Here is a 20,127-nt window from a genome sequence, read left to right as displayed (position 1 = left end):
TGTACAAATGACAGTGGCAGGGAAGAGATTAACATCAGGGGCGATCAAAGGGTTAAGTGTGCTCCTAGGGAGTGATTTCTAATGCCTCGTTTCCACTGAGCGGATCGGTTCGGTTCGGTTCGGTACGGTACGCTATCTTGGGTGTTTCCATTATGAAAGCGGCCCATACAACCGAACCGTACCGTTCCATTCAGGGTCTTGCTTCAGATGTGGGGCCATAGAAAATGGAACGGTTCGGTTAGGGCAGAACTATGATACATTCCACTGATTGGCTGACAGAAAACCCTCTGCTGTGCTATGCTGAGGCATTTTTTCTAAACCCTGTATGGCCCCTTGTGGTCCCACTTGCAGTGGAAACGCTCACCAGAATAGACCGGACCATTCTAGGCCATTCAAACTGTACCGACCCGAACCAATCCGCGGTGGAAACGAGGCATAACTGTGTGGACGATGGAGTGACTGGAGGAAGAGAGACATCTTTGTTTCTGATTAGCAGAAACACACAATCTCTCTCTTACTGTCTGACAGAATGACGGTCTGCCTTGTTTACATAGGCAGACCGCTGTTCTGCCTCTCCTACGAACGATCGGCAGGTCCCATCCAATCACAGCTGGAGCGTGGCTCCTGCAGCACGCATGCGCCCCAGAGCCGACAAGAGGAATCAAGTACAGGTACATGATTTTGCACTTAAGGGCTGTCCTGCCGCAGTAAATGTATGTGGGGCAGTCCTTAAGTGGTTAATGACCTCTGGTTATAAAAGGCAAATAGACTGTGTGCTTTGCAAAGTGCAGTTGCTCCAGAGCTTAGTAAATGAGGTAAAGCTTCACTTTGCAAAGAATATCCAATCACATGCAAGGAAAAATTTGCAAAGTGCACAGTCTATTTGCATTTAGTAAATCAACCCACTGTCTTTTAAATGTAAACAGGAACCCTTCTTCTCCATCGCAGGAGAAAGTGTCTACCTCCCTCCACACATTTACTGTCTATACAGTCCATAGTATAGCTGCAACAGAGGTCAATACTTGCTCATTAACCGCTTCCCGACCAGCGCACGCTGATATACGTCGGCAAAATGGCGCTGGTGGGCAAAAGGGCGTACAGGTACAACCCCTTTTAAGAAGCAGCGCTGTGCACGCACGTGCCTCCGTGACCACGGATTCGATGTCCGCCGGGTGCCCGCGATCATGTCACGGAGAGGTAGAATGGGGAGATGCTTTTGTAAACAAAGCATTTCCCCGTTCTGCCTAATGACAGGACAGAGATCACTGCTCCCTGTCATCGAGAGCTGTGATCACTGTTATGTGTGATGTAGCCCCTCCCCCCCACAGTTAGAATCACTCCAATGGACACACTTAACCCCTTTATCGCCCCCTAGTGGTTAACCCCTTCCCTGCCAGTGTCATTTACACAGTAATCAATGCATTTTTATAGCAGTAATCGCTGTATAAATGACAATGGTCCCAAAATAGTGTAAAAAATGTCCGATGTGTCCGCCATAACGTTGCAGTCCCGATAAAAATCGCAGATCGCCGCCATTACTAATAAAAAAATAAATAAAAATGCCATAAAACTATCCCCTATTTTCTAGATGCTATAACTTTTGCGCAAACCAATCAATATACGCTTATTGTGATTTTTTTTTACCAAAAGTATATAGAAGAATACGTATTTCCCTGAACTGAGGGAAAAAATATATTTTTTATATATTTTGGGGGGATATTTATTATAGCAAAAAGTAAAAAATAATGCGCTTTTTTCAAAATTGTCGCTTTTATTTTGTTTATAGCGCAAAAAATAAAAACCGCAGAGGTGATCAAATACCGCCAAAAGAAAGCTCTATTTGTGGGAAAAAAGGACGTCAATTTTGTTTGGGTACAACGTCGCACGACCGCGCAATTGTCAGTTAAAGCGACGCAGTGCCGAATCGCAAAAAGTGCTCCGGTCAGGAAGGGGGTAAATCCTTTTGGGCTGAAGTGGTTAAACTCATGAACTTCCTATTCATGTTTGAAATTGGATGCGCCTGTCTATAAGTATAATTTTGCCTGTGTGTATAATCTATTTGTTCTGCCGAGAATTGGTCTCCTTATCCAGTTCCCTATATTACATGCTACAATTAATTTTAACTTATTGTTTAATCCAGACTTTATGCTCTGGTGCATTAACGTTAATTACACTTTAAATTTCTTCCTTTTTTTTTAATTATGCTTTTTTATTCCTAAATTTGGAGAGTTTTAAAAAATATAATCTGAAAGTAGGTAACATAAGGCTCTTACCATAGTAAAGCTAGGCCAACAAAAATTTGCTAATTTTGGTTAAAAGTAAACTCTGGCAGATAAAGACACACATTAATGTAAATCTGTATTCGCTAATACCAGGGGCAGACTGACCATTGAGCGACTCGGGCACTGCCCAAGGGCCCTGGGCCACTAGGGGGCCCCATCAGGGTTGCCAGCCTCAGTAAAACCAGGGACAGTATGTATAAATCTGTGTTTTTTTTACATCTGTCTGTGTATACTGTGTGTACATGTATGTGTATACTGTGTGATTGTATACTGTGTGTGTGTATACTGTGTGTACATGTATGTGTATACTGTGTGATTGTATACTGTGTGTGTGTATACTGTGTGTACATGTATGTGTATACTGTGTGATTGTATACTGTGTGTGTGTATACTGTGTGGCCCCATAATCTCTGATTGCCGGGGGGCCCCATAATCTCCTATTGCCCGGGGGCCCCATGAGTTATCAGTCCGCCCCTAGCTAATACATACAGTAATTACAAATATTTTTAAATACAAGCAGTGCAGCTATTTGTATTCAAACTGGCATCACCCTCTTGCAGTTATGTGCTGTAGTGCTCATGTGCTAATAAGATGCATGCTGATTAGAGGAGAGAGCAGAGTGACAGAGAAATTTGCTCATCATTTTGCTCTTTCCCATTTTACTGTCTGGGGAGGGACAAGACTGTAGCAAAAAAAATCTGGTCACCTGTCTTGCCAGATAGGGCTGTGCTAGGTGACAGAGCTGTGTATATTTCAGAAATGGATGAACAGAAATTCAAATCCATTGGCCAGTACAACGGCCCTCATATACAGCATATATACTGTATGTTTCATCTGTGTATTTATCTGTTTAGAGTAGGGGTGTCCAACCTTTTGGCCTTCCTTGGTCACATTTTTATACTTTTATACACTGTTTATTTATAAATGATATTGGGTCTGAGATTAAAGTTAAAATGTCAGTATTTTCAGGTGACACCAAGCTATGCAGTGGAATACGGTCCTTACGGGATATGTCCAACTCACAATGCACTGTTTAATTGGGTGACTATATAGAAAATGAGGTTTAATGTTGAGAAATGTAAAGTTATGCACTTGGGGGCTAAGAATATGCATACATCATACATACTAGGGGGAGTACAACTGGGGGACTCAACGGTGGAGAACGATCTGGGGGTTTTGGTAGATCATAAGCTCAATAATAACATGCAATGCCAAGCTGAGGTTTCCAAAGCGAGCAAAGTCCTTTCTTGTATTAAGAGAGGTATGGACTCCAGAGAGAGAGATATAATTTTGCCCCTGTACAAATCATTAGTAAGACCTCATCTGGAATATGCAGTTCAGTTTTGGGCACCAGTTCTCAAAAAGGATATTGGGGAACTGGAGAAAGTGCAGAGAAGGGCAACCAAACTGATAAGAGGCATGGAGGAGCTCAGCTATGAGGAAAGATTAGAGGAACTGAATTTATTCACTCTTGAGAAGAGGAGATTAAGGAGGGATATGATCAACATGTACAAATATATAAGGGGTCCATATAGTGAACTTGGTGTTGAGTTATTCACTTTAGGGTAATAACAGAGGACAAAAGATTTAATCTCCAAATATGGAAAGGTTTCTTTACAGAAAGAGCTGTGAAAATGTTGAATAGAGTCCCTCAAGAGCCAGTTCTGGCCAGCTCAGTAGATTGCTTAAAAAAGGTCTAGATTCTTTTCTAAATGTACATAATATAAATGGGTACTGACATTTATAGGTAAAGTTAATCCAGGGAATATCCGATTGCCTTTTCGGGGGATCAGGAAGGATTTTTTTCCCCTGCTGTAGCAAATTGGATCATGCTTTGCTGGGGTTTTTTGCTTTCCTCTTGATCAACTGTGGGTGTAGGATTGTGTATATAAAGGATTGCATGATTTTTTCTTTTGGACCTTTTTTTTATTTTTTTATTTTTTTTTTCGTTTTATTGGTTGAACTAGATGGACTTTTTTCAACCAGACTAAAGTGGGGCATAACCTATAAGAAAATTGGGTGAACAAACGTCCGATTTTCCTCGTTGTTTCACAGAAAATCGGAACTGATGAAAGAAAGTTCATATGGAAATTCTCATACGACAAAGGTTTTTTTTTTTTGTTGTTGTTTTTTTATTGTTTCTGATCATGCGCAGTCTTTCTTTTCTGATTATCCTTGTACGAAAATCGTACGAAAACGGTACACATTAAGTTTATATCGTTCGTTCTGTTCCCATATGAGAAAACTTTAGGAGTTTGTCCCTTCGGGAATTTTTGTACAAAAATTCTGAATCGGCTGTTGAAAGTTTTGTACACAGTATACGACAATCTTATGAAAATTCTTTGGACGAAAATGTTTGCACGATTTTCTTATGAATCTTAACTGTGTAACTATGTGACATTGATAGAAGAGGAATTGTCTTGGGCCACACATAAAATACACTAACAATAAGGATAGCTGATAAGCAGAAAAAAGTCTGGCAAATCACAAGTTAAAGTGGTTGTAAACACCTTTACAACCACTTTTTGCTACAGGTAAGCCTACGATTAGGCTTACCTGTAGCTACACTGGATATCTCCTAAACCTGCACGGTTTAGGAGATATCCCCTGTATTTGCATGTGCCGACGTTATCGGCACATGCGCGCTGAAGCAATGGCAGTACGTGCCGTTGTTTCAGTTAGACTGCGCCGTTACAGCGGCTCCCGCACGCATACGCAGGAGTGACACCATCGCGGTTCCGGCCAATCACAGCGCCGGAGCCCGTGATACCTGGAAGTAACTCCAGGAGTGATGTCGGCCGCCAGAGCAGGGTACGAGGACAGCTGCAGGAACTTCGATCTCAGGTAAGTAATTCATAATGAGCTAGTATGCTATGCATACTAGCTCATTATGCCTTTGGCTTGCAGGGTTTTTTTCTAGGGTTTACAACCACTTTAACAATCACTGATATAGATGATGTACCTGTCTGAGTAATAAAACTTCACTTTTTGTCATTTTTTTAATTATAAAAGTAAAGGGGCAACATAAAACTAGAGTGATATTTGACAAATATTTGATAAACTAACACATCGATATCAGATTTGATGGATGTAACAGAAATTCAGATTCCCCATCGTGTGCTTCATCTTTGAAAATAGTTGCTCACAAATATAGTTGCTCCTGAAAACTGATGGCATGAATAAAGTGCGATTGTGAAGAGTGGGAGATTTCTCTTTGGGAATATAAAACGTATAAAGAGACACTGTCAAATTTTTCTTTGGCCGCCCGTGTTTGTTTACAACCCCCCCCCCCCCCCAATCTAAATTTTTAAGTAAGTTTACAGTTTTTTTGTTGGGCTACATTCACAGCCGTCTTGGGTCGCAGGTTGGACACTCCTGGTTTAGAGGGTAGGGCAGAATTAATTTTGTGGAAATATGAAAAGTTTAATCTGCTATTTAAAATATTTTCATTCTAGATTTTAAATGTAAAGTGCTGGAAATACTGCGGCAACCTCAAATATAAGCAGCCAACACAACAGTCAGACTTGTAATGTGATATAAAAAATGATAATAATAATGTTTAGCGCTGGTGATGTATATAAAACACAAAAGCCTGACCAGAATGGAAACCTGGAAGCAGATTGTGCTATAGATACAATAATATAACACTCAAGAGCTAGAGTGTATTTAAAAAATCACAGCAAAAAAGCAAGTGGTAGTTCAAATTCAAAAGCGACTATATAAGCGATGTGAAATCGCACATAATCACATAAACTGGTGTATAGGGGAAAGGATGTGGAGTTATGTATCACAGAAATATATAAGAAAATTTCAAACACTAAAAGAACAGTGCATGTGATTAAAGTGCAAACATAAGCGATTAGGGTAATGGCACAAAAATCGCATAACTAAATATAAAAATAAAGGTGAAATGAATATTCCAACTATAGCACAAAAAGGGTATATATATTATATGAACCTCCAAGCGGAAAGAGAGATTTAAAATAATTGGAAGCTATTGTACCAGTACTAGATCTAATATCTAGAAGTCCATTATCCGTGATATAAACGTTAAAAACACAAATTAATATTCATTAATAAACTATCGCTAATTTGATTTTGCCACAGACAGCAAGGAACATAATTATCATAAGCCCATGTATGCAATTAAACTGATATTAAAAGCAATTTACAAAAAAAAAATAAAATAAAAATGATGTTATATTTACCTGCTCTGTTAAATGTTATTGCACAGAGCAGTTTTTTTACTTCCTCTTCTAGAAGCCCCCCCCCCCCCCCCCTTCCCCGCCAGCATTGTCTGTGTATCCCTGTTCTGAGTGCCTCCTAACAAGCTGAGTGCTCAGGGGGACATCTGTCCAGCTGTGTGCATCCATAGATACACACAGTGCTGGTATGCCACACCCCCACTCCCTCCTCACAGGAGTTTGATTGACAGCAGCAGGAGCCTATGGCTCCCTCTGCTCTCAGTGTCTCCTGTGAAAGCAGGAAGTGAGGGGAGTGGGCCTGCAGCTGGGACAGCACTGCAGGGATGACAAGAGTCAGCTAAGTGTTTAGGGAGGAAGAGGGATAGAACAGTTAGTGGGGTATTTTCTATCTTAATACAGGAAATGCATTAAGGTAAAATAAACATTCTGACTTTAGAACCACTTTAGTTTGGAAAAAAAAAAGTAGAATTTTACTTGAGAATCCAAAAACATAGCGGCAGGTTAATTGACTTCTTACCAATTTTCCCCATAGTGTATCCAAGATTAAAGGGGTTGTAAGCCTTCGTGTTTTTTCACCCCTAATGCATCCTATGCATTGAGGTGAAAAAACACCTGGCAGTCATCAGCCCCCCAGCCCCCCCCCCCCCCCTCATTTTACTTACCTGGGCCCTGGAACTTGACCCGGCAGGGACATGTTGTCTCTCTGCCCAGGGTTCTCGGCTCTTGAATGTATAGATTGATAACAGCGCAGCCATTGGCTCCCGCTGTGGTCAATCAAATCTAATGGGGCAGGCGCCGGGGGGGGAGGGGCTGAGTCATACATTTGGCGGCTATGGACGTGAATGTTGGTCTTGGGAGAGCGCCCGCAAGGTAACCCCCTCGGGAGAGCGCTTCTCCTAGGGGTTTATTTGATGCGGGGAGGAGCCGCCAGGGGACCCCAGAAGAGGATGTATGGGGCCACTCTGTGCAAAACGAGCTGCACAGTGGAGGTAAGTATGATATGTTTGTTATTTTAAAAAGAAACGAACCCTTACAATCACTTTAAGGTAGGAACAATATTGCCTGTACTGGAGGTGGTCCTTGATATCAGCCTTCAAAAATATGCTAAAATTATTATAATTGAAAAATAAAGATTCTAATACCTGACTTACCTAACCATCTCTTTTATGATAGCCTACAAGATTCTATGTACAGTTTAAAGAATGCACCCATTTAATTGAACAAACAACGAATGTAAAATTTAACATGGATGCCCATATTTTATAAAATAAAAGCCAATATTAAATATAATAAAGGATAATGTTTTAGTAATGACATCAGCACATTCCCTATCGATCCAACGTATGTAATAGAGCAATGCAGTTAAGTGATGTTCTCTATGCTCCTTGCATTGATTACAGTGAAATAATGCTGTAATTGTAATTTATAATGATGTTTGCTGGCTTCCAATATGATGTGATATTGATCCAGTGTTTATTTGTCTCTCATTAGGTGACTCAGACACATTCAAATCATTGTTGTTCCTTGAAAGGTTTTGAAAGGTTTTAGGCTGCGGTATTGAAGATGTCATCATTTTCTGTTCCCCATAATCCACAACTCAATGATTGTGATTACAAAGGGAATGCTGTGTTTATCTCAGATTATGTGGGCGATTGTATATACATTGCCGCAGATCTTTTTTCATGTCTTTGTTTATTGCAATAGTCTAAAAGTAATCACAAATCTCACAAATCTGTTGCTGTGGCAGGTGACTTATTGCTTTATTTGTTGCTGTGGAAATCTTTTTTTCCACTGTAGATTAAAAACTTTTTTAGGGCTCTACAGATGAAGGCAGTGATATGGATCACATGGACACTACAGTATCATCCAATTACTGTAAAGATGTATGACTCAGAAAGCCACAGTTTAACTTGTTAGTTCATCTTGAATAAACAGCTTTGCTCATTTCTTTCAGTCCCTTGAGCAGTCTGTGATCTCCAGTGTGTTCCTGCTTGTGTTCCTGTGTATGACTTGGCCTGGCTGACTTCTCTCCTGATACCTGCTCATATTTTTGCTGCTTACTATGCTGACTTCTGGCTTCCTAAACCCGGCATCCAAACCCTGGCTTCAGTTTTCGACTACGTTTCTGAACTGTGTTATTCTTTGCTATCTCATTAAAGGTGTGATTTGAACTGCATTTTCTGTCTCTGCCTGGATTATGGTTCCTGACAGGTGAAGAGTGTGACACCACTGCCTTCCTCTGCACCTTGTCCAATCAGAGAATTCTTTGCATTTATTGAGACAATGCAAAATGTTTTCTGCATGGCAGCTGTGCTGAGCAAATGACCTCCTGTATTTATAATGCAGAAGGGCAGCCACTCTGCATAAAAACCCGGAAGCTGGTGGAGATTACAGGTGTAGCCATATCTGCTACATTGATTTCCAGCTACTAGAGGAATCCCTCAGGTATGGTATGTGCATAGTTACATTGGTTGGTCCAAGTTCAGCTAACGTAACTATGCAGAAATGTCCATAACTGGAATTCTTTTTTAAATACAAGTTAGATAATGGAGGAAAAACAAAGATGGCAGTGGTGGTCAACTGACTCAAAATAAGGGATCCCCACAGTGTGGCTGCTGATGTCAGAAAATAGTCACATATAATATTCAGTGACTGTAATGTCAAAGACTGTAGAGAGGTGACAGGAGATGATCATAGGCTATGGGTATGCTACAAGAGAAGATCAGAAACTGTGCACATCAGCGATGGACAAAGACTGCTTAGATGATATAGGAGTTATTGGAGACTGGGATCATGTTCAGGAGACTGTCAGTGTCTGGGGACTAGGGATGAGCTTCGTGTTCGAGTCGAACCCATGTTCGACTCGAACATCGGCTGTTCGATCGTTCGTCGAATTGCGAACGATATGGGCCGTTCGCACCAAATTCGTGTGGCGCGTCACGGCCCATAATTCACTGCGGCATCGCAGTGCATTGCTTGCTGATGATTGGCCAAGCATGCACTATGACCCGCATGCTTGGCCAATCACAGCGCCGCCTTAACAGAGAGCCATAATTGGCCAAAGCCAAGGAGGCTTTGGCCAATTATGGCTCAGGGGATTTAGTACACGCCCCACACTATATAAGGCCGCCTGCACGGCGGCCCTGTGCAGTGTGTTCCGGTGTGCTTAGAGAGAGAGAGAGACAGTGTCATTTCATTTGAGTTAGCTAGATTAGGCAGGACAGTCAGTCAGTTAGCTGCACTTAAAGTGTATTGTGTATATATATGCATCCCAGGTGTTGCATATATATATATATATACACTGTATTCAGTTTAGCTAGATCCATTCCTGTTATCTTCTAGACTATTTACATTTAGTGCAGTGCGTCCTGCTCACAGTGTTCAGCTAGATCCGTTCCTGTTATATTCCTACTGACAGGCAGGCTTGTCTTGTTACAGCATTTTGAAGAAAATTACTGGTGTTCTTTTGATCCTATTAGTACCACAGTCAGGCAGCTAGACTATTTACATTTAGTGCAGTGCGTCCTGCTCACAGTGTTCAGCTATCTGTTATCTTCTTACTGACAGGCAGGCTTGTCTTGTTACAGTATTTTAAAGAAAATTACTGGTGTTCTTTTGATCCTATTAGTACCACAGTCAGGCAGCTAGACTATTTACAGTTAGTGCAGTGCGTCCTGCCCACAGTGTTCTGCTAAACCTACAAGTAAGTGGGGTGCGTCCTGCTCACAGTGTTCAGCTAAACCTACAAGTTAGTGGGGTGCGTCCACCTCACAGTGTTCAGCTAAACCTACAAGCTAGTGGGGTGCGTCCTGCTCACAGTGTTCAGCTAGATCCGTTTCTGTTATCTTCTTACTGACAGGCAGGCTTGTCTTGTTACAGTAAATACAGCTACCTGAAGAAAATTGCTGGTGTTCTTTTGATCCTATTAGTACCACAGTCAGGCAGCTAGACTATTTACAGTTAGTGCAGTGCGTCCTGCTCACAGTGTTCTGCTAAACCTACAAGTTAGTGGGGTGCGTCCACCTCACAGTGTTCAGCTAAAGCTACCTGTAGAAGGTTGGTGGTGTTCTCATACTACAGGCAGGCAGTTGATTTTGCTAGCTGCAGTATCAGTACATATATATATATATATATATCCCAGCTTAGTGCAGCTACAGGCCATTAGTATGTCTGGAAGGCCAAGAAGGAGAGGCAGACAGTCACAAGCCAATAAGAGAGGGCAAGCAGGCTCTGTGTCTAGTGCTGGTCGTGGAGACGGTGCATCCTCATCAGCACGTGGCCATGGGACACGCTTGGCCTTTTTTTCGGCAGCTGGCCATGTTGAGCCGCAACATGCGGAAGACTTGGTCGAGTGGATGACCAAGCCGTCCTCATCCTCCTCATCCTCTCTCACCCATGCCCAGGGTACTTTGTCTGGCAAAGCAGCGGCCTCTTCCCTCGGCTCAATGTCATCAGTGACTCCTTCCCTAGCCCCACCATGTCCTCCTGAGGAGTCCCTCGAACTGTTTGACCACAGTGTTGGGTACATGCTCCAGGAGGATGCCCAGCGTTTGGAAGGCTCTGATGATGATACTGAGCTCGATGAAGGCAGTAACACGAGCACGGACAGAGGGGGTGCCCAAGAAGGACAGCAATCTGGCAGTCATGCTCCCCCTGCTGCAGCATACTGCCAGGTTTGCTCCAGTGATGAGGAGGGAGGGGATGATGAGGTCACTGACTCAACGTGGGTGCCTGATAGGAGAGAGGAGGAGGAGGAGGAGGCGGCACATCACCAACGAGGCAGGATGCCCTCCAGGGGCCAGCCTAAGGGCAGCACATTGACTGCATCACACCCCAAAGCTCCACATGTGCAGGGCGCTGCAGTCTCTGCGCGTTATTCAAAAAGTTCTTTGGTGTGGGCCTTTTTTGAGACGAGTGCATCAGATTGCACCGCTGCTATTTGCAACATATGTCTCAAGCTTATCTCGCGTGGCCAAAACATCTCCCGCTTGGGTACCACATGCTTGACCAGACATATGTTGACCTGCCATGCAGTTCGTTGGCAAGCGTATCTAAAAGACCCACACCAAAGAACAAAGAGGACCTCTGCTTGCTCCTCATCAGCTGAGATTTCCAACCCCACTAGACCTTCAGTCCTCTCTGAGACCTGCACTGAGAGGAATGAAGGTGTAGAATTAGGTGTGTCACAGCCACGTACTTGTGGGCAATCTGATTTTGGTACACCGACGTCAGATTGTACCAGGCAAATTTCCCTGCCCCAGCTGCTGCACGGCCGAAAGAAGTTTGCTCCCAGCCATCCACATGCCCAACGGTTGAATGCTAGCTTGGCAAAATTGCTAGCACTTCAACTGCTGCCTTTTCAGTTGGTAGACTCTGCCCCCTTCCGTGAGTTTGTGGAATGTGAGGTTCCTCAGTGGCAGGTACCCAAACGCCACTTTTTCTCACGGAAGGCGATTCCGGCTCTCTACCAGCATGTGGAAGGCAATGTCCATGCCTCGCTGGACAGGGCGGTCAGCGGTAAGGTGCATATTACCGCTGACTCATGGTCCAGCAGGCATGGACAGGGACGTTACCTAAGTTTCACGGCGCATTGGGTGACTCTGCTGGCAGCTGGGAAGGATGCAGGACAAGGTGCAGTAGTGTTGGAGGTTGTTCCGCCACCACGCCTCCAAAATGCTAATGATTGTGACACACCTCTCTCCTCCACCCCCTCCTCTTCTTCTTCCTCCATGGCCTCTTCCTCGGAACCAGCGGTGCTCTGTAGTCGTTCAAGGGGCTACGCAAGTACGCAGGCCAAAAGATGCCATGCGGTGCTTGAGCTGGTGTGCTTGGGGGACAGGAGCCACACTGGGGCAGAGGTTCTGTCAGCTCTGCAGGGGCAGGTTCAGAGGTGGTTGAAGCCACGCCAACTTAAGGCAGGAATGGTGGTTTGCGACAATGGCACCAACCTCCTCTCTGCCCTCCGACAGGGACAAATGACCCATGTGCCCTGTTTGGCTCACGTCCTTAACTTGGTGGTGCAGCGGTTCTTGGGCAGGTACCCGGGCTTACAGGATGTCCTGAGGCAGGCCAGGAAAGTCTGTGTGCATTTCCGCCGGTCATATAATGCCAGTGCTCGGCTGACGGACCTCCAAAAGGAGTTTAACCTGCCCAAGAACCGCCTAATCTGTGACATGCCCACCAGGTGGAACTCAACGTTGGCCATGCTGCAGCGGCTGCACACGCAGCAGAGGGCCATCAATGAGTACCTGTGCGACTATGGCACCAGGACAGGGTCAGGGGAGCTTGGTTTTTTTCCCCACACCAGTGGGCCATGATCAGGGATGCATGCACTGTCCTGTCACCATTTGAGGAGGCCACGAGGATGGTGAGCAGTGACAGTGCATGCATCAGTGACACTGTCCCCCTTGTCCACCTGTTGGAGCACACGCTGCGTGGAATAATGGACAGGGCACTTGAGGCAGAACAGAGGCAGGAAGAGGAGGACTTCCTTAGCTCTCAAGGACCCCTTTATCCAGACAGTGTTCCTGCGTGCCCGCCGATCACACAGGAAGAGGACGAGGAGGAAGAGGAGGAGGAGGAGGAGGAGGAGGAAGATTGTGTCAGTATGGAGGTGGAGCCTGGCACTCAGCATCAGCAGCAGTCTTTAAGGGATCAGTCCCAAGAAACACATGGACTTGTACGTGGCTGGGAGGAGGTGGCTGCGGACCATGTCGTCCTTAGTGACCCAGAGGACTCCGGACCGAATGCCTCAGCAAACCTACGCTGCATGGCCTCCCTGATCCTGCAAAGCCTGCGTAAGGATCCTCGTATTCGTGGTATCAAGGAGAAGGACCAATACTGGCTGGCAACCCTCCTTGATCCACGTTACAAGGGTAAGGTTGCGGACCTTATCTTGCCATCGCAGAGGGAGCAGAGGATGAAACATCTTCGGGAGGCCTTGCAGAAAGGTCTGTGCAACGCGTTCCCAGAGACTGGGAGGTTACAAACTCCTGTTTCTGGACAACGTGTTGCTGAGGCTTCGGTCAGTCAAAGAAGGAGCGGTGGAGAAGATGTCCGTCTGACCGATGCGTTCAGACAATTTTTTGGTCCGCAGCCCCAAGGTATGATCGGTTCCAGCAACCATCGCCAGCGTCTGTTTTACATGGTGCAGGAATACCTAGGGGCAAGATCAGACTTGGACACCTTTCCCACCGAAAATCCTCTGGGTTACTGGGTCTTGAGGATGGATCACTGGCCAGAGCTTGCACAGTATGCAATTGAGCTACTGGCCTGTCCTGCATCCAGCGTTCTTTCGGAACGCACATTCAGTGCTGCTGGAGGCGTGGTAACCGATCACAGGGTGCATCTGTCCACTGACTCGGTCGATCGACTGACCTTCATAAAAATGAATGAGTCTTGGATCACCACCAGCTACCAAGCACCTGATGCTGATGTAACCGAATAATTTTTTTTGAAATCTCAGATCCCTTCAAAGACTGCCTATGCTGATGCTGAGTGACTATCCCTGAGTAATTATCCTCTTCCTCCTCAATCATCACGCTGATAGCTTGTAAGAACATTTTTGGTTCTGGGTGCCACCACCAGTGCCTAAGGCACAATTTTTCAGCCCCTGTTTAACAGGGGCGTGTAATTATGATTTTTGATGTAATACTTTGCAGCAGGGCTCGTTCCTGCATTCCAACTAGAGTGTCTGTGAGGGGTTGCAGTGTTGTGGCACCAGCACCAGTGCCTAAGGCCCAATTTTTCAGCCCTTGTTTAACAGGGGCGTGTAATTACAATTTTTGATGCAATACTTTGCAGCAGGGCTCGTTCCTGCATTCCAACTAGAGTGTCTGTGAGGGGTTGCATTGTTGTGGCACCAGCACCAGTGCCTAAGGCCTAATTTTTCAGCTCCTGTTCAACAGGGGCATGTAATTACAATTCTTGATCTAATATTTCACAGCAGAGCCCTGTGAGGGCTTACAGTGCTCTGGCCACAGCAACACCTAAGGCCCAAATTTCTGCTGAGTATATAGGGCAGGACCCTACTTTCAAACAACTAACTTACAAACAACTCCTACTTGCAAACGGAAGGAGACAACAGGAAGTGAGAATAAATCTACCCCTAGGAAGGGAAATTCTCTCCTGTAAGAGTTAATATGGGAAAAACATTTCTCCTTTCCACTGATGCTTTCCAATCCATTGGGACAAAAAGTGAGGTGAAATCTTCTGAAGAGGAGGAAAGACAGCAAAACAAATGTCACAGGGGTGATAACCCTTCCCTATGTTTTCCAAAAAGCTTAAAAAAGATTTTTTGGCTGGAGCTAAACACGTTAAAAATGTACCCGTTCAAAATTACAAAGAGATTCTACTTAACAACAAACCTACAGCCTGTATACTGCTGTTCAGAGTATATAGGGCCTGGTGGCCCCACACCTTTCCTTATTTTAATTTGGGTGCGGGGTTCCCCTTAATATCCATACAAGACCCAAAGGGCCTGGTAATGGACTGGGGGGTACCCATGCCGTTTGTCTCACTGATTTTCATCCATATTGCCAGGACCCGACATTACATTAAACCCGCAAGCAGTTTTAAATGAGATTTTTTCCTTTAAAAATGACATTTGGTGCAGGGACTGTTCTAAACACGGGAAACACGCGTCACTTTACAGGCATACTATAGACACCCCTCAGGTATGATATTTAAAGGAATATTTCACTTTTTTTTTTTTTACTTTAAGCATCATTAAAATCACTGCTCCCGAAAAAACGGCCGTTTTTAAAAGTTTTTTTTGCATTGATACATGTCCCCTGGGGTAGGACCCGGGTCCCCAAACCCTTTTTAGGACAATACCATGCAAATTAGCCTTTAAAATGAGCACTTTTGATTTCGAACGTTCGAGTCCCATAGACGTCAATGGGGTTCTAACGTTCGTGCGAACTTTCGGTCCGTTCGCAGGTTCTGGTGCGAACCGAACCGGGGGGTGTTCGGCTCATCCCTACTGGGGACACATTACATGAGACAACTAATAATCACAGCTGTTACCACGACATTTCAAATGTGTGCTCCCTTTGGTACCCCTGTGCCACTTTGAATATTTTTCTCAGGAAGATCCATTGTAAAAGATTTAAGAGGGAGACAACAAAAAATATAAAAGGAACAAAAAGCTCAGAAAAAAATAAGATAGTGAAACAAATAAACCAAGTCATCTATCTTATAAAAGTAAATCTAAAGAACATTATTTTCTTCACTGGCTTGAGAAAGTTGGACCAAATACTGTCTGCACAGAGGTCAAGAGGGCTACACAATAAGGGCAATAATAAGCTAAAAATGTTGTACTTCATTTTCAGATGCCCAAACATAAAGTAAATAGTGTGCCTTACAAATAATATGCAGAGCATTACTAAATAATATTAACTTTAGTCCTTTTTTTCACATTCCTTGCCTATCATGAAGGTAAAGCCTGTAACTTCTGTATGTATTGTATTTGTACCTGTGCCTTTGATAGTTATCAGGGTGGTCATGGGCATGTCCTCAACTCTTCCAAACACTTCAAACCAGCAACACCCACTCTTTACAGTACAGAGATCATGAAGCTGATTGGAAGTATATGGGATGGCAGAGGCTATGCTGGTACAACTTACAGGGGCCACACATTGTATTATAATGATGGCAGGGCTGTGTTCACCATAATAGAATTAATGGCATAGTAACTGGGGTAGTAGATTATAGGGGTAGCATCAACCATCCAAATATACAAATGGTGATATTTTTTTCTCTATTACGAGGGTTCTTCAAGAAATGTCCGCACTTTTTTTAAAACTCTTTTTATTAAGAATTTCAAAAACAAAATGCATCACTTTTACTAAACTGCAAGGTCAGCTGGCTTGCCAGACAGACTAGTCACATGACCGTCTCATACACGACCAATTACTACTCCTCCTGCCCTTGTCCTTTCCAACACAAATATAAAAGTGTGGAGACTTTCTGAAGACCCCTTGTATGTTTCCCTCTTCTATCCACCTCTGGGCTTTTGTGGCTATATTCAGTAAGAGAACTGTAGGGGGGAAGGGGTGCAGAGGATCTATAGAGGTGTTGGAAAGCTCTCTTTAGTTCAGGAAACAAGAAGCTTCTTTTTTTGTTCTTTTGTTAGATGGTTTGCCTGGTTAAAGCCAAAGCTTAGTGTTTTTTTTTTTTTTTTACTCAGCACCAGGGATGGTATTTACCCCAGATACCACAGTAGCTCTGATCTTCTGCTCATATTAACCCCCACAGCACTGGGGGGCAGGGGACAAAAGATTTCACGGAACAGAGCAGCACCTGCACATGGTACACTCGCCATTCATGGAAGTACTGTCCCTGGTGCTGATTTTAAAAATAAATGAATCACTGAACTTTTTAACTGCTTATAAAGCAGACTACATGCTGCCTCTATTAGTGCATTCTAGCAGTAGTTGTTAATGCTAAAATAATCACATGCAAGAGAAGGGGACATCATTATTTAAGTATGTAAGTAACTAAATGTCTAACTATAACCTTGGAACCAGGCAAGGGATGCGAATTGGAGACAATAGTTGTTATTATTTATCTAGGCTTATGTTAGAGCATCTGAAAATAAAATGTATCATATTTAGCTTGGATACATTTCAGCTTTAAGACGTGTTTGGTGCTAGTGGATGGAATATACAGCATTATTAGTGGTAGCAGGATACTGTGGAGTCCACCAATGCCAAGAACATTGCTAGAAAGATAACATACAAGTTAAATTGTCTACTATAACTTACATTATGTATCTTCAATTCCAGAGGCTGGTTGAAGCAGCAGAGGAGGCACATTTGAAGCATGAATTTGATGCAGAACTACAGGTAAGTCACTTTATAACTTTATTTCTGTCAGAAAATTGTATCTTTATTTGAAGGGAAAGTTCTAACTTCTAGCAAAAAAAAATCCATTGTACTGGGATGGTCAGAGATAGCAGAATCTAGTATTTCAGAAAGCTGAAAGAGCCTGTGCAGCTAATAGGTTTTTACTTCCCAGGCATTAAAAACTCAAGTTCATGAGAGACGATTGAGTGCTATTGGTGATTACTTTGAGTTACCTTCATCCTTTTTTTTATATATACTATAGCCATGGGCCTTATCTGCAAAATTGATTTCACATTTAAGCAAACATTGTGCTTTGGTCATTAGGGTTTTCTTTATTTCCATCAATCTCACTAGGCACATAATTACCTTTTCTTCGCTCCTCCACCCTTCTGTTCAGTGCCAGAAGCTGAATGAGATATCCAGTAATTGTGAGAAGGGAGGAACATGTGACACACTCCACATGAGTGAAGTTGTTCAATTCGGACCTGTTAAGCTGGCCATAGATAGGTTAAAATTCTCAATTGCTCAAGAGAAGTCAGTCTAGTGATTGACTTCTCTAAAACAGTTGCTTAGTTAGTCTGGTTGAAAAAATACACAACTCTATCCTGTTCAACCAGTTCTATTATACAATTTTAATTTGATCAGCATCTGCAGCCAATAATTCTGCAGACTTAATCAGTGTATTCTGACAGGGACGGAGTCCCCATTGTCAGAATAAAATAGCACAACGGGAAGGATTCCTCCATCTACCTCGCTTGTGTGGATCAGTTCGTTTTTCTTCGATCAGCCCACCGGCTGATTGAAAAACAAACAATCCATGTATGGCCAGCCTTACACTGTGAATCCATAGCCCTTGTGTAAGGTAGAACTTCGGGAGTTTTCTTTGCTTCTGGTGGCTGCCTTAGACCTTAGTATGGACACTTTCATTAAACAGGTAGGTGGCCATTGGCAGAGCCAGAAATTGGCAAGACCCAGGAACAAGATAAAATTAAATCAGAGAGGGACACAGAAAGGCTTTTCTGGTGAGGAAAATAACTAAAAGACTTGGAGTGGATTTACTAAAAGCACTTTGCACTTTGCTGCAGTTGCACTCATTTTCCTTAGTAAATGTACATGTGGTGAAGCTTTATTTTTATAAAGAATACCCAATCAGGTGCAAGTATAAGAAATGCATTTTTGCTTGCACAGAAAACAGCAGAGCTTTACCACATTTACTAAGCTCCTGGGGAAAATGAGTGCAACTGCACTTGCAGAGTGAACAGTCTATATGCCTTTAGTAAATCCATTTCATGTTGTGGTGTCTTTAGGCCGGATTTTTGTTTCAAAAGTTAATGGCCTGAAGGTGGCAAAGCAAGATTAAGCCAAATAAAGCCGAAATAAAATAGTCAACACAAACTGTAGGTTTAACCTGTACTCTCTAACTTTGGTGCCTTGGACATATGCAAAAATGGTAAACATGGCTTTGGTATTGACTGAGGCTGAATGCACAACACTTATGTTAAGTTTAGCATGGGCTAAATGTACTTGAGTTGATTTGCATTTTGTTAACGTGTTGCAGTGCTCTGTGACTATTTTGTTTCGTTTCCAACTGGAGCCCAATGCTATTTTTGTTTTTTCTTAGTTCACGTTACTCTGAGTTTAAATGCAGCATGTTCCCTTTTCAAACAGCACAATGCTTTAGTATTGGGCCTATTGACTCATTCAATTTCAGCTTATCATTGCTATGGGCCTATGTTTATTATTACAGGCATTTATACAATATAGCACTGTCAATACACATATATTGTACATTTACATCAGCCCCTGTCCTTAAAGGATAGGTTCACTTTTAAAAAAAATAATAATAAATGCACATTTTTTTCAAGGCGAAAAAATGTGCCTTTATTTATATATATATATTTTTTTGGAGCCTCTAAAGCATCGTCTCCTGGTCTCCTGCAGATCTGTATACACTGGCAGTGAAGAATCAATGAACTACCATGGCACTCCACAGCAGACGTCCCAACCTGCAAAAACGAATTTCAGGGAGGTGGCAAAACTCATTTCTGTTGTTTCTCCGTGCCCCCCCACACCAATTTAACACAACTAGAGGATGATCAAATGAAATGGAATCAGCATACAGAGGTTTACTTCTTCTGAGAGATATTAAAGAAATACTCTAACCACCATGACCACTTCAGTGATTTGAAGTGGTCATGGTGGTAGGAGTCAGTATGTGCAGTGCTGAGAGAGGGGGGGTGAAAGAGAGGAGAGCGACTGACAGAGATATGGGAGCTAAAAGAGAGGGGGACTGAGAGAGAGAGGGCAGGCTGAGATAGAGAGAGGGTGGATGAGTGAGAGAGGGGGCTGACAGAGAGGGTGGCTGAGAGAGAGAGGGAGGGGGGCTGAGAGAGAGAGATGGAGGAGCTGAGAGAGAGGGGGGTTGACAGCGAGGGTGGCTGAGAGAGAGAGGGGGAGGGGGGCTGAGAGAGAGTGAGGCTGAGAGAGGGTGGTTGAGAGAGAGAGAGGGTGATTGAGAGAGAGAGCAGATTTAAAGAGAGGGGGCTCAGAGAGAGGGGGGCTGAGAAGGAGTGAGAGGGGGTTGAGAGAAAGGGACTGAAAGAGGGAGGGTTGAGGGGGGCTGAGAGAGGGGGGCTGAGAGAGGGGAGGGTTGAGAGAGAGGGGGGTTGAGAGAGGGGTTTGAGAGAGGGAGGGATAAAAGAGAGGGGGCTGCGAGAGGGGGGTTGAGAGGGGGGTTGAGAGAGGGAGGGCTGAGAGATTTGGGGGTTGAGGGGGCTGAGAGAGGGGGTGCTA

At 43.7% G+C, this 20,127-nt stretch overlaps 1 protein-coding gene across 3 annotated transcripts in view; it reads left to right on the top strand.

Annotated features, from left to right (window-relative positions):
• The window catches only part of CACNA2D3 (calcium voltage-gated channel auxiliary subunit alpha2delta 3), a 1,508,837-nt gene that overhangs the window by 522,241 nt on the left and 966,469 nt on the right, over window positions 1–20,127 (top strand). For all 3 annotated transcript variants that reach the window (XM_073592282.1, XM_073592284.1, XM_073592285.1), the window contains one exon: window positions 17,275–17,334. In XM_073592282.1, the coding sequence (XP_073448383.1) occupies window positions 17,275–17,334 (60 nt within the window). The remainder of the gene's footprint in view (window positions 1–17,274; window positions 17,335–20,127) is intronic.

Source organism: Aquarana catesbeiana, linkage group LG07 (genome assembly GCF_042186555.1).
Source record: "Aquarana catesbeiana isolate 2022-GZ linkage group LG07, ASM4218655v1, whole genome shotgun sequence".
Lineage (NCBI taxonomy): Eukaryota > Metazoa > Chordata > Amphibia > Anura > Ranidae > Aquarana > Aquarana catesbeiana.
Note: the sequence above shows the minus strand (reverse complement) of the source record. Positions and strands in the feature narration are given on the sequence as shown.